This window comes from Callorhinchus milii, unplaced genomic scaffold (assembly GCF_018977255.1).
Source record: "Callorhinchus milii isolate IMCB2004 unplaced genomic scaffold, IMCB_Cmil_1.0 Scaffold12, whole genome shotgun sequence".
NCBI lineage: Eukaryota > Metazoa > Chordata > Chondrichthyes > Chimaeriformes > Callorhinchidae > Callorhinchus > Callorhinchus milii.
In genome coordinates this window covers 7,777,149-7,791,952 of record NW_024704753.1, presented here as the reverse complement: position 1 = coordinate 7,791,952, position 14,804 = coordinate 7,777,149, and the positions used below count along the sequence as shown (strand labels likewise).

The following is a 14,804-nucleotide window of genomic DNA, read 5'->3' as shown; positions in this document are numbered from 1 at the left end:
GTAGACTTCCTACTAAGCACCTCGTGCAAAAACACAAACCCTTTCGGAATTAGAAACCCATAGGCTATGAAAATAGAAAACTGAAATTAAGATAAAAACTAAATGTGACCAACAAGAGAGAGATGACTGGATTAAACTGTGACGAGTGCCTGCTCAAATGTGAGATTAATTTAATTCACTGTACAGAATGCTGTGTTGGAGAGGGATCTACGTAGTTTCCAAGTGGTTAACAAAAGCTCGCTTTGTTCCATATATTTTCCCCAGATGCTTGGTTAGTTGCTTTTTGGCATTCTAGTATTTAACTGGAAACTAACTTGTTTCATGTGTATCTAATATCTTCCGAATAGCATGTTAGGCTTCATAAACCTTTACACACAATTCATTAAATGTGATCAAAGCCCAAGACAGATAATTACAGCATGGATCAGCAAACAGCTTTTTGTTGTGCTTTTGATTTTTCATCAAATAACCCAATGGTGGAAGGGTAGTATTTTGCTGTCTTAAATGCTCCATATTTACATGTCAGAGTTCCCCGGTCTCACTAAATCTGTTTACTGTGCAGTTCTTAAAATAGCAAACCATTCTCTCCATTTCTGCAGTGTGTTGACAGAGTCCCACTAATACATTTATAAGTGTTGCTAAATGTTTTGGTTTGCTACAGCTAACATGAATGAACTGTGTCAATATGTGGGTTTTCCTTCTTGTCTCTATATTTACTGACTTATAAACAGGAGTAGGTAGTGGTATAGGTGACCTCTGTTTCCCTAAGCAGGGTTGGGGAAATCAAATAGTGTTTGCAGTCACTATCATTGACATGTTATGGAAACTGTTAAAGATAGGATCGGGTTTAATTGGGGTGCACATATGGTTGAATATTGTGATAACTCATAATTGAGGCTCACATGATAAATAGCCTCAGCAGCCCTTGGACACCTTCCCAGGGGCCCAGCCTATATCTATTTCCAGGAGAGGCTTTGAAATTGTTACAATGAAAAAATAATTTCAGCTGGACCAGGGTGGTCCAACCTTTTCGCTGCCGAGGACCGGATTCCCTATTTGAGAAATGTCTGCGGGCCACATAAGCAATATTTTGTTTCCCTCAGAAACATCACATTTACACAGCACCTTTTTCATGTTGGAAGGACATCTCAAAGCGCTCGACACTGTCGACCGGGCATCTGAGCTGGGAGTGGGAGCCAAGGGAGATGGGATGGGGAGGGGAAAAGATGACCGAAAACGTGGTCAAAGAGTTAGGTTTGACATGGCTTGAAAGAGGGGAGGGAGAGAGCGAGTCGGAGGGACTCCAGGAATGGAACTCCAGAGAGCAGGGGCAAAATGGCGATGGTGGGGCAAGCTGGTGTTTGCTCTGCAAAGGGAACAGCCAGGTTGGGAGGTTCCAGAGGGGAGCGGAATGATGGATGTACAGGAGTTTCTCACTGGGGAAAGAGGGAGTTTTCTGTGAGGAAACCTCACATCACATCACTCGGTCTCTGTCCTTGCCCCCCCACCCGTGACCAAGGGAGACTCAGATCGTCTATCCTGACAGTGAACCACGAAACACTTCTCTCTCTGCTCTCTCATTTTTTTTCTCTCTCTCCCCTTTCATGTTCTCTCTCTCTCTCTCTCAATCATTCTCCCCCTTCTCTCAATCACTCTTTTCCCCCTCTCTCAATCACTCTCTCTCTACCCTCGCTCATGCATTTCTCGCACACACTCTCACACCCTCTCTCTCTCCTCTCACACTCTCTCTTCCCTCTCGCACTCTTTCTCTCCGCTCCCTCTCAATCCCTCTCCCCCTCTCACACACTCTTCCTCTCTCAATTACTCTCCCTCACTGTTTCCCACACACTCTCTCCGTCCCTTCTCACACACTCTCTCAATCACTCTCTCTCTGCTCTCCCTTTCTCTCCCTCCCTCTCTCTATTTCTTTCTCTCCCCCTCTCCCTCACATTCTCTCAATCTCCCCCTCTCTTTCCTCTTACCCACACGCTCTCTCAATCTCCCCCTCTCGCCCTATCAATCCTTCTCCCCCTCTCAGTCCCTCCCCCCGTCCCTCTTCACTATCTGCAGAGGCAGGAGCCGGCGGTTGCTAAGGACGCAGTGGATAAAGAGACGCACTTGCCTTCTTGACAGACTGCAGCAACGGCTGGTATTATTTCCACTCTCCGTGCTGAGTCCTCCCAACTGCCGGCTCCTGCCTCTGCCCTGGGAGGACGCTCACCAGGGAGGGAGGGAGCAGAAGTTGGAATGTTGGGAATGATCTTGGACCGGATAAAATCACCGGCCGGGCCAGATGTGGCCCGTGGGCCACCATTTGGACCATGCTGTTGCATATGAATGCATTTTGCGTATTTGATGGTTACTATTTTCTTAGTTCAATTGCAGTTACTTGCTTTATTTATTTTCCACTTGCGTCATATGTATGAGTTGAGACTAACATTTAATTTATTTTGAGAGTTGAAAATTCAACAGCAACAAAATTACATTTGTATAGCACCTTTAAAATTCATATTTAGCCAACCATTCTCTCTAAAATTCTGAATACTTTTCTTTTGACCAATATATTTTTCATGAAGAGTATTTCAAGCATCAAAACTAAACACTGTAGGCTCAAAACTTCACTTTGTCTTAGCAAGTAAGGCCATTTTGTCTCAAAATACTAGATGGCTTGAGATAATAGAAAGTTATTAAATTAAGATATAATTTGGAAACAGGGTTCATTTACAACTGTAGGAAACTAGCTAGCAAATTCAGACTGAATGTATGAATTCTTTGAATTTAAAGACAAAATAATGTTGTGGACTAGGTCCAGGTGGAATTTCAGGGCTTGTGTCGACCGATCTCCCATTTAACTTATGTTTATCTCAGGCTGGTGTTTCCTTAGTCTGATTTATCTCAGCACTGCAGCACTACACTTGAGTAAAACAGAGATGAAATGTACTGGATTTATATAAAAATGTAAGCCTATATAATGCTGTTTAAAATATGTTTTAAACTACACTGCTTTCTTAGTCGTGCAGTTTCAGATCTGAAAACAGTGGTTGACTCCTGCAGTGTCCTACATTATTGTCCCCAGAGAATATTGGTTACTTGTCACCAGCTGCAATAATTGGGCAATGTGCACTTGCAAGTAAATTAAGTTTCCGGGAAATACTCAGCGAGTGCCACTCTCTCAACTCCTGCATACCACTTTGCCCATCATTTGAAAAATTTTCTCCCTTATTTAAAGTACACGTTTTGTGTGGGTGTGTGTGTGGGTGCATATATGATAGGAGAGTGGTTTGTTAATTTCACAAGAGTTACATTTAATAATCATCTTTTCGGTCTACTACTTAGAGGCCTCCAAGTAAAATAGATAATAATTTGGCCATTTTAGATTTCAGAATGTTATGTTTCCTTTCTGTAGAGATTTTCACAATTGTGTGCTTTGGGCATGTCATCCTTTGATGTTGAGTTCAGAGCAAAGTGCCCAGGCTCAAAGTGCATAGATTATTGGTGACAGGACAGAAGATGTACATTACTGAGTTACATGAGAATCTAGAGTTGTGGTTGATTTGTCTTTTCAGAAACAAAAAGGCTTGCATCGGTTATTCATTGGAGATGCTGCTGGTAATGAGTTGGGCAGTAACTTGCATGAAATACTAAGTGGTCTCTGTATGTAGAAGCCATGTATTTTAAGTTGCTTATTTTCTTTACTGTAGTGGTGTTTCTATGCACTTGGCATAGTTTGTGGTTTGGTTGTATTTTTAAACATGAAATAATTCAAGTAACCGCACAGCATGAGTGAGAGTTTTAATTTGCAGAGTGGAGCAAAATGGTTCTACCTCCATGTTTGCCTTTAATTACCTTCATCATACAATACAAAATGACATTTGTATAGCGCCTTTCATGTTGGGAGGACGTCCCAAGGCGCTGGACAGTCAGGGATTTGACCCGAGCTGGGGGGGGTGGTTGGGATCAGGGAGGTTGAATGGCAGGCAAGGGTAGGAGGGTGGCCAAAGGCGCTGTCCAAGAGGTTGAAGGAGTCAAGGGAGGGAGAGAGGCAAAGGGAACATGGGATGGAGTTGCAAAGGGTGGGCAGAGAGGCTGAAGGCCCAACCGCCGATGGTGGAGTAGGACAGGTGTGGGATGTGGAGCAAGCTGGAGCCTGCTGAGTGGAAGGAGTGGACAGGTTCATAAGGTAGGAAGGAGCAAGGCTGTGGAGGGCCATGAAGGCGAGGACGAGGATTTTAAACTCTTATCATTTGGAGGATTGGGAGCCAGTTCTGGATGATCTGCAGCTTGTGGAGCGAAGAGTTGGGAAGGCCAACAAGCAGGGAGTAGGCGTAGTCGAGCCTAGATATGATGAGCGCGTGAATGAGGGTTTTAGTGACCTGAGGGGTGAGACAGTGGCGGAGCCGGGCGATTTTGCAGAGGTAGGGAAGGCAGAGCGGATTATGGCAAGGACGTGGAGTAGAAAGGACAGTTGAGGGTCAAACAAGATGCCAAGGTTCCAGACTGGCTCAGTGAGGTGGAGTGTGCATCCATGGATGGTGATGCAGCCAGTGCCTGAGGTGTGGAGGTGCTGACGGGAGCCAATCAGGAGGGACTCAGACTTGTTGATGTTCAACTGTAGCAAGTTAGCTCTCATCCAGGACTTGATGTCTGACAGACATTCAGTTGTCCTGAAATGGGGGTGGAGGCAGAGAAATGGAGTTGGGTGTCATCCCAAGTAGAGGGGCAAGGAGGTGTAGCTGGAAAGTAAGGAGAGGGGTAGGGATGGGGTTGAGGGAGCAGGTGGTGGATTTCATGTGGGTTATAATGTGGTGAGAGAGGAAGGGGAGACCGGTTCGAAGGTGTGGAGGGTGGGATGGGTAGGGCCTACTCCAAATGGAGCCAGCTCAATCTATGGAAAATGGTTTATCTTACCTTGTTTATACGTGGTGCACTTTTTTCAAATATCTTTGAAAGGGCGAAGGGCTGAGTTAACCCACTAGAATTGGAACCCTAAATTGTCTAGCCCCCAATTTGATGCTCAATTGCCTTTGCAATCCAGGCAATTGATATGATATTTGATGGTTTCATATATCTTGAAAAGTCTTTATAAGCAGAATACTATTTTTTTAAAAGTTTGACCTTCGAAATATTCTTCAGACATGAACTTCATTAATGTTTAACTTGTGTGTAATGTTTATACGTACTGGCACAAGAACTGTGAGTGTAAATTCAGTGAATCTTGTGCTTTAGGTTTGTAATTTACATTGGTGGAGACTGCCTGGAATATCTGACCAACTGAGGCTCTAATTAAACTATTTTCCTTTCAGGGATCCATGGACCGGAAAGTTGGGCCACGTCTTACATTGATTGCTCTGGCACCAAGCAGTCCCCAATTGATATTGTAGATCAGACGGCGAGCGAGAAAGACACCCTGCAGGAAATCCAGGTCGATGGATTTGAGTTTGAATCCTCCAACAGGACACGGATGAAAAATACTGGAAAGACAAGTAGGTCCTTTAATCTGAATAGCCAGAGCTTTTCTAGTCACCTGAACTGCCAATTAAAATAATCTGGGGACATTTAATTGCAATCATTTTATAGAAATGAGCATGTAGGAGCTTTTGTCCTTCCTCAACCTGTAAGAACTATTTAGTGCAGCCCCATGACAATGCATTTTGTTAGAGGGTGGCCCATTTTTAATGTGAATGGGGTGTTGTCTCCAAACTTTTTCAACAACTTTAAATAAAATAAGAAACTCACATCTCAGCAACAGGCATTTGGACAAAGTCCCAAACCGCTTCAAATGCTTTGGAACCATATCCCAACTTGAGGGGAGAAAATTATATGTAAAATTGTATTTCAGGATGTGCTGAAATTTCAGCCCAACACCAAATGCCCAGTAATTGAAGAGCACTCAAAGCTGCCAATATGTTTTATCCAGTTTTGTTTCACAGTTCTCCAGAATTATTCCAAATTTAGCTTTTCTGTGGATAGTGCACATCAATCATTATTGCTGGATGTACACAGCCTAAATACCCGGTGAAATTGGAACCTTTTTTTAATTGACTCACAGTTTAGTTTGTACTGTATTCTTTTACAAGCGATAAGCTATGCAACTGAATAATTATGAGAGTATTCCAAATGTTCCTGCCTCCAAATTATCCCTTTAATGATTCATTTAGATCAGAAACATGATTCCTAACTGCCAAATAAATTATGGATTTAATTTTAAACTTAAAAAATTGATGATCTGAAACAAAATTCCCTCTTTGTAGTGTCGCACTTCAGATATGATGAAATTCCAGTGAGAAGCGTTGCATTACCTCAGAGCCAGTGTTGCTTGCTACATATGACTGGAGCCAATGAAACATCTTGTGGTACAAAAAATATATCCATTCCATTTGAATGCATGCTTGATACCTTTTGATTATTTTCAGATGGAAAGGTTTAGATTTGAAGGAAAAGGCAAACTATTAGGGTAACAACATTCAAAGAATGTTATTCGAGTTACTGTATTTTAAGACGAGGATTACTAGATAATTTGAGTGTAGACTTTTTCAAATTGAAAATGGAAGTAAGTTTGTAATTCTGTTAGCATTTACAAATCATTTATCAAGACATTTATGAGCCGGATATAAAATTAATCTTCGTCATAAAGCTGTATACCAGTTGGGTTCTCATATTCTCTGCCTGGCAGTACAGGTTATATTACCAGTGTTGTTTATTAAACACTGGTTAGAAGGCATGATGATGGAAGAGGATTGCAAGAGTTTGTGGAAGGAGTGTGCCAATTTTTATTTTTTTAATAGACGTTTCAATTTCAAACTATTTCCACCCTTTGTTCAAATAAGAACTTTTTTTTATCATTTATTCTGTAATGTTTCTCACAGTTGCTCTGCCGTATATGTAAAACTACATTTCCCCTGCTTTTTAAAGAGCATAGTCAAACATCGCAACCAATGTGACCCATCTCACAATTATTAACAGATACTTTTTATACGGTTTAGTGTTGCATGTTAGCCAATTTATTGATCTGCTTTTTGAGCACATTGAATAATTTGTATTTGAGATCGGATCCACTCCTTTTTGGCCATATTTTATGGTTGGGCCAATTACTAACTGATCCCACCTTTTCTGTGGTTTACAATTCCTACAATGTATCATCTTGTCAGCTGGCAAATGCAGAGAAGGCATAACTGCAAGCACTTATTAATGGCAATTCAGGCATTTCTAAATTGTAGAAAAATGTAAAGGATAAATTTCCCTTATTTAAATTCTCCCCTATTTTCATATGTATTTTTCTCAAATATGCAAGATGCACAAACACCCAACGCGTTTTCCATATATTTTTTACTATTTCTCCTGGTGTGATTGCTGTGATATTTTGTAATAAATTCATTGATGTAAAGGAATATTTCAGATTGATCAAGCTGCCTCCTTGATAACAGCGTGATAGATATAGCACACTTCTACAGGTAACTGTTTTAATACGTACAACATTTCCTTAAAAATTAAACTTTCAACCAAATAGAAACTTAAAAGGACTTCACAACAACAAAATCAGTGCACTGCCAAGCATTACAAACAATGGATCTTTGGATGACATGAAGTTAAATTTGAGAAATGCATTCAAATGTTTGAGTGCCTTTGACTTGCTAACATCACCTTGTTGCCACCTTTTTTGTCTTTCAGTTGCTATTCTGCTGAAGGATGATTATTTTATCAGTGGAGCTGATCTGCCAGGCAGACTTAAAGCAGCAAAGCTGGAGTTTCACTGGGGTCAAAATAGGGGATTCCCAGGTTCAGAGCATAGCCTTGAAGGAAAGAGATATCCCATTGAGGTGAGAAAGGATTTTAGTTGGTGAACGGTGGTTTTGTCTGATCATGCAAACGTAAGTTATACCGGTGCTGTTTTGATGTTAGTTGATTTATTTCTAGGACAGAGAATTGGAACTCGATTACCATTCAGAATCACAATTGTATAGTGTGCTTAAAGCAGTTTGATAACCTTACCTGCAATTTGCTATTTTCTCTTCAGTTTGAAGCTTTTAACATGAATTGCTAGGATTTACCTTGCAATTCAGTCTCTATGTTTCGCCGCAGGGCTATAACAGTCATTGATGTAGATGAAGTGCAATTTCTGATTAAAGCAGAATATACAAAAGATAATTTGTGGATTGTATGTTTATCATGTTTTTGCTCAATTTACATATTGCAGAATTAAAGAAAGAAAATAATTCGAAGTTTTATTGATGATAAACATCCATTAGGAATGCAAATGCAGACTTGTTATCCAGTGTCAACATCAAGCATTAGCTATGTACATTTGCCTCAATACAAATGACTCAAGGCTGTGAATTCAACAGCAGCAATCCTTCTGGCCTCTCAATTTGATATTGCCAATTAACGCCAAGTTACATACACGCTGTTTTGTGTTGCAGACTTGCACCAATTTGAAACTATATTATGGGAACCCAAACTCTTATGGCTGGATGGAGAGAAAAGAGGATTTCAAACCAGTGTCTTAATCTGCATGAGGATTATGTTAGCTGCAATAAACTGCATGTGTGTTGTATGCCCCAGTTTGCATTAAGACCCGAGTGATGAATTGTAAAAAGGAAAGGATTGGTACCAGATAAATAAAGATTGGAAACCTCACATGGGCAATACCAAACTTTTTTTTAGCAACTTGACATCCTAAGCTGATCAGTTTTCTGGCAGAAAAGCAAATATGTTTGCTAACCTTGGTTCAGTTATGCTCCTATAATTGGTATTCCCCACAGATACTAACTCTTGTCTTTTGTTTACAATTCATTCAGTGGAAAGTGCCTCTGTCTTCATCAGCTGAGAACAGCAACTTGTTCGGGGTCAAACATTGTTCCTTTGTGGCTAACATCCAATTAGCTCTTGGCATGTGTCCTTGTTTGAAGCAGGGATAACAACAACAACTTGCATTCATATAGTACCACGGCCACTGATGGTGGAGCGGAGGGGACAGGGGACAAATAGGAGGCCAGAGTCAGCCAAGCGGTAGTGCACCGGTTTACTGAGTCTGAGGGAGAGCCTGGGGAGGTTGAGGAGTTCAGACCCGCAGGGCAGAAGAAGTTGACGGGAGCCTAAGAGTATGGCTTCCGTCTTGCCGACGTTCAGCTGCAGGAAATTTGCGCTCATCCAGGCCTTGATGTTCGTCAAAGAAGCTGACAGGACATCAGTGGACTGAGGGTCACAGCTGGAGGAGGAGAAGTAGATTTGAATGTCATCCACATACATGTGGAAGCTGGCCCCATGTCTGCGGATGACATCAACGAGAGGGAGAGATAACAAAAAGAAGGGGGTCAAGGATGGAGCCTTGGGGTACCCCACAGGTGACTGGGCAAGGGCGGGAGGAAAAAACATTTGTGTCGTTGTTAGGATAGGATCACTTGATCAAAAGATCACCATCAGGAATAGGCTCCAATAAAAGTTGGTGGATTGATGGTGAAAGCATTTCCATTTTGATCACAATGATCACAATTTATTTTCTTTGGTTCATATTGGTTCTTATTGTGTTCAATCAGCACCTTGGGGTGACCTCCAGACGTGAAAGGCGCTATACAAATATAATTTTGTACTGTACTGTTGTTGTTGTCCTGCTCAACCTATTGCAAACAGAAAGGACTCAGAAAGCTATGACCCCAGCTCTTCCTTCTCCTTAATGTGCATGCAATTTACTAAGTGCATATGCTTACCACTTGATTACAACTAGTTACTGAATGACTGAATTATGAAACATATATATGTGAAAGTTTAAGGAGATTGACTCCGAATGAAAAGGTGATGAAGGGAGGAATATTTATAAAAAAAGGCATCCTGAACTTTTAGCAGAATTGTCCTCTTCTGTATGGACCTGCTATTTCAGGGCTACACACTCAGCAAACAAGCACAATGCTGTTGGATGCAGGATTTGTCTTTCTGTGGGCTGATTGGCATGCTCCAACTGGTGTTGAAGATTCCATGATTTAGGATCACAGTTTGTTTTAATGAAGACATTCGCTGATGTGGCTGAGTGGCTCCTTGTGTATGAATACCCTAAATGACATCTATAGTAATAATAATAAGCCTTGCATTTGATGTAGCGCCTTATCACGTCTATGAGACGTCTCAAAGCGTTTCACAGAATATACTGTAAAGTGACTGTATACTTTGTTGGTGAAACTCTCTCCGTGGATGAGGAGAAACAATTGTATGTATTTTTAATATTACTTGAGTCGGTTGAGTACTTTACATTGCAAATGCTTCTCTTCACTGAACACTTACCTCTTACTATAATACAGGGTGATCAAAAAGTTGTGATATCTATCCTATTATCTAAAAAAAATTCTTTAAGACTTATTAGACATTGTAATGTTATCACAACTTTTTTGTCACCATGTATTATTAATGGTCATTCCTAAATATAACTATTAAGCAGATTAATATTCTAATATGTTATTTGATTAAACATTTGATTAAACATTTCAGTTCACTCCTGTACCAATTTTCCTTGGAGAACACACAGCAAATCAATGTGAAATGATCTGAAGGGTTTGAGATTTTCCCTCTCACAGACACCTTTCCTTTTCATTTATTTCAACATTTTCAATCTGGGTTTGGCAGAGGTTGGGTTGTGCCAAATGGTAATGTGTTGGTCACCAGCAAGCAGTGCCAGAGTGCAAAGGGATTCAGGTTAAATTTTTCAGGCCTATGAATTCCTGAACTGAACTCAGCTGCTATGTAAATATGATGAAAAGAGACTGGTTGGAGTTTTCAAATGCACTCCTTGCTTAACTCCATAAGCTCCTGTTTATCCAACAATTGCTTAAATTTAGGTACGTCAAACTCTGTACGCCCATCACACTTGTCCTTCACTCCTTTCACTGTCTCCCAACAAATCGATTTCAAGATTCATAGAATCATAGAATTATACAGCACAGAAGGAGGCCATTCAGCCCATCGTGTCTGTGCCAGCTCTTTGAAAAGAGCTATCCAATTCAATCCCACACCCCCACTCTTTCCTCATATCCCTGCAAACTTGTCCTCTCCAAATAATTATCTACTCTCTTGAAGGTTGTTATCGAATTGGCTTCCATCACCCTTTCAGACCTCTCCTTTGTTTCTTTTAACAACTATTTTAAATCGGTGCCCTTGAGTTACTGACCCACCCGCCAGTGGAAATAGTTTCTCCTTGTTCACCCTATCGAATCCCCTCATAATTTTGAAAACTTCTATTAAGTCTCCTCTTAACCTTCTCTGCTCCAAGGAGATTAATCCTAATAGCTTCTCTCGCCTCTCCTGATAACTGAAGTCCCTCATTCCTGGTACCATTCTGGTAAATCTCCTTTGCCCCCTCTCCAATGGCTTGATATCCTTCCTAAAGTGTGGGGCCCAGAACTGAACACAGTCTCTCGCTGAGGCCTAACCAGTGTTTTATAAAGGTTCATCATAACTTCCTGACTTTTGTATTCTATGCCCCTATTTATAAAGCCTAGTATCCCGTACGCTTTTTTAACAGCTTTATCTACCTGTTCTGCCGCCTTCAAAGATTTCCCTATATGACCCCCAGGTCTCTCTGTCCCTTCACCCCTTTAAGATTATACCATCGGCTTATATTGCCTCTCCTCGTTCTTCCTCCCAAAATGCAGCACTTCGCATTTCTTCACATTAAACTTTATCTGCCACCTGTCGGCCCATTATACCAGTCTGTCTGTGTCCTCTTGCAGTCTGTTACTATCCTCCTCTTAACCTTCTCTGCTCCAAGGAGAATAATCCCAGCTTCTCTAGCCTCTCCTGATAACTTTCACTGTTTTCTACTTTTCCTAGCTTAGTATCATCTGCAAACTTGGAAATTGTATTCCTATACCCAAGTCCAGGTCATTTATATAGATCAAAAAGAGCAGTGTCCCAATACCGACCCCTGGGGGACACCACTGTACACTTCCCCCTAGTCAGAAAAACAACCGTTCACCACCACTCTGCTTTCTGTCTCCCAGCCAGTTCTGTATTCATGCTGCCATTGTCCCTTTATACCGTGGGTTTCAATTTTGCTTACAAGCCTATTATGCAGCACTTTGTCAAACGCCTTTTGTACAGCGCCTTGGGACGCCCGACGTGAAAGGCACTCTATAAATGGAATCTTGTTGTTGTTTTGAAAATCCATATAAACTACATCAACTGCACTACCTTCATCCACCCTCTCTCCGTTACTTCATCAAAAAACTCTATCAGGTTTGTTAGACATGATTTGCCTTTAACAAATCCATGTTGGATTCACACCTTCACTTCTGCTGTTCACTCCTTAGCATCAAAATTTCAAATTGACATTTGGATTCATGTGCTCTTTAACTGTTGCATTTTTTTTGCATTCAAATTCAGAAAAATGCCTCAGAGAATGAAAAACAAACATCCTCGCCTTCCAAAACAGCCATTATTTTGGTGTTTGATTGAATTTTTCTCACAGTTCTTTGACTTAGAAAGAGTTTCTTTTAAATTTCAGCTGTATTGCTTGCCTGCTTTATCTTTGGTGTTTTTCTACCTTTTATTTCAAAGCTGAACAAAGGTGAGCTAAATTGCAAACAACAGCAACAACTTGCACGTATATAACCCCCTCCACGCAGGGTAGCATCTCAGAGCGTTTAACAGTGGCAACGCCTGACTCTGAGTCGGGTTGGGGGTGTGGGAGGAGGTGGCCATAAGCACGATCAAAGAGGAAGGTTTTCAGGCAGGACTTGTTGTTGACACGCGCGCTCTCAGACACGGAGAGAGAGAGACACACGCGCTCTCAGACACGGAGAGAGAGAGACACGCGAGCTCTCAGACACGGAGAGAGAGAGACACGCGCGCTCACAGACACGGAGAGAGAGAGACACGCGCGCTCACAGACACGGAGCGAGAGACGCGCGCTCACAGACACGGAGAGAGAGAGACACGCGCGCTCTCAGACACGGAGAGAGAGAGACACGCGCGCTCTCAGACACGGAGAGAGAGAGACACGCGTGCTCACAGACACGGAGAGAGAGAGACACGCGCGCTGACAGACACGGAGCGAGAGACGCGCGCTCACAGACACGGAGAGAGAGACACGCGCGCACTCAGACACGGAGAGAGAGACACGCGCGCTCTCAGACACGGAGAGAGAGAGAGAGACGCGTGCTCTCAGACACGGAGAGTGAGAGAGACGCGCGCTCTCAGACACGGAGAGAGAGAGAGACGCGTGCTCTCAGACACGGAGAGAGAGAGACACGCGCGCTCTCAGACACGGAGAGAGAGAGAGACGCGCGCGCGCTCTCAGACAGAGAGAGAGAGAGACATGCGCGCACTCTCAGACAGAGAGAGACACACACAGACACGCACTCGCAGAGAGAGACGACAACAACAACTTGCTTTATATAACACCCCTCATAATAATAATAATAATCCTTGCATTTGATATAGCGCTTTTCACGTCGGGAGGACGTCCCAAAGCGCTTCACACAACACACTGTAAAGTGAATTGACTATATTTGTGGGCGAACGCGGCAGCCAATTGCGCACAGCAATGTCCCACAAACAGTTGTAGATTGAAAATGACCAATTTATTACTGTTTTGTTTTGGAGGGATTATTATTAGGCTCTGTGTGGAGTAAGGAAACTTGCCCAAGGTTTCGCCCTCTGCCTGGAATTGAACTCAGGTCTCTCACTTGCAAAGCGAGTGCTCTAACCACTGAGCTCCACATGGAGTCCTGTAGCTCAGAAATGGTAGTGAAGCTTACACATTTCTTTTTTATTTTGCTGTATTTTCTTGTGAATGAGTTTACTAACTTCAACTGATTGACAGACCCCAAGGAACTTCCACTTGTGTGGCAGGGAAAGCTGTCTATTGACTGGGATTAATGATACTTGACTCAGTGTTCAGATTGAGCAGGTCTGTTGCCATCAGATAGCAGCGGCATGCAGACAATGTCCTGTCCTTGAAATGTTGCTTGCAGGGTGTCGAGAGTTTCACATCACCAATGAAAAGTGGTTGTCAAAGCAGAAACCACAGTGGCATTTTCTTTTATTGGGCTCATTTATTCTCCAGCTCATTGTTAAGCACATTTGTGTGACATTTTGACTGGCAGGTATGCTTTGTGTTACCTCCAATGGCCACTCAGGAGTGAATCGAGGAGAGCAGAACTTGCTTGTAGGGTTTCTTGAATTTGATCAGATTATTGGAGTGAAAGATGGATAGAGATCAGTGTTGGCAGGGATCTTTGGTTTGAGAAGGCTTTCAATCCATCTGGTGTGTCAAATATTCCTTGGGGAATATGATTGATGCTTTGCATTGATGGGTTGCAGTGTTACACCAGAGAATATCCAACATTACATGTTGATAACCAGGCTGATATCTCACTGCAAGTAGATCCCTTTGTGGCAAAATTAAACCCAAGTTACATTTCCCTCATACTTTTGATCAAATACTTGTATTTCTTTCCCACATGATTCTCACGACTTTGAAAGTTTTTATCTTTAGAAATCCAATAAGTTTAAGTCTTATTTGGAAACATTTTGAAATCTATCTGAATGATAACATGTTCTGTGACTAGGTTTTGCGGGACCAAGTTTGAATGTCTGTTTTGCAAATATGTTGTTGTGCTTTTAGTGTTTTCAATAAATAATAAACAACAACTTGCATTTATTTAGCGCCCCTCACGCAGGGTAGCATCCCAGGGCACTTAAAATTCTGAAAAATGCCTCAAATAGAATGAAAAACAGACATTATCCTGGTGTTTGATTTTTTTCTCACAGCACTTTTACTAAAAAAGAGTTTTGTTTTAAATTTCAGCTATATTGCC

The 14,804-nt window shown here is 41.9% G+C and overlaps 1 protein-coding gene across 2 annotated transcripts in view; it reads left to right on the top strand.

Moving 5' to 3' along the window:
* The window catches only part of LOC103179801 (protein tyrosine phosphatase receptor type G), a 300,620-nt gene that overhangs the window by 139,611 nt on the left and 146,205 nt on the right, over positions 1-14,804 (top strand). Inside the window, exons 3-4 of one of the 2 annotated variants that reach the window (XM_042339618.1) lie at positions 5,304-5,483; positions 7,669-7,817. In XM_042339618.1, coding sequence (XP_042195552.1) covers positions 5,304-5,483; positions 7,669-7,817 — 329 coding nt within the window. Of the gene's footprint in view, positions 1-5,303; positions 5,484-7,668; positions 7,818-14,804 lie in introns of those variants that run through there. The other variant, XM_042339617.1, reaches the window with a different exon arrangement.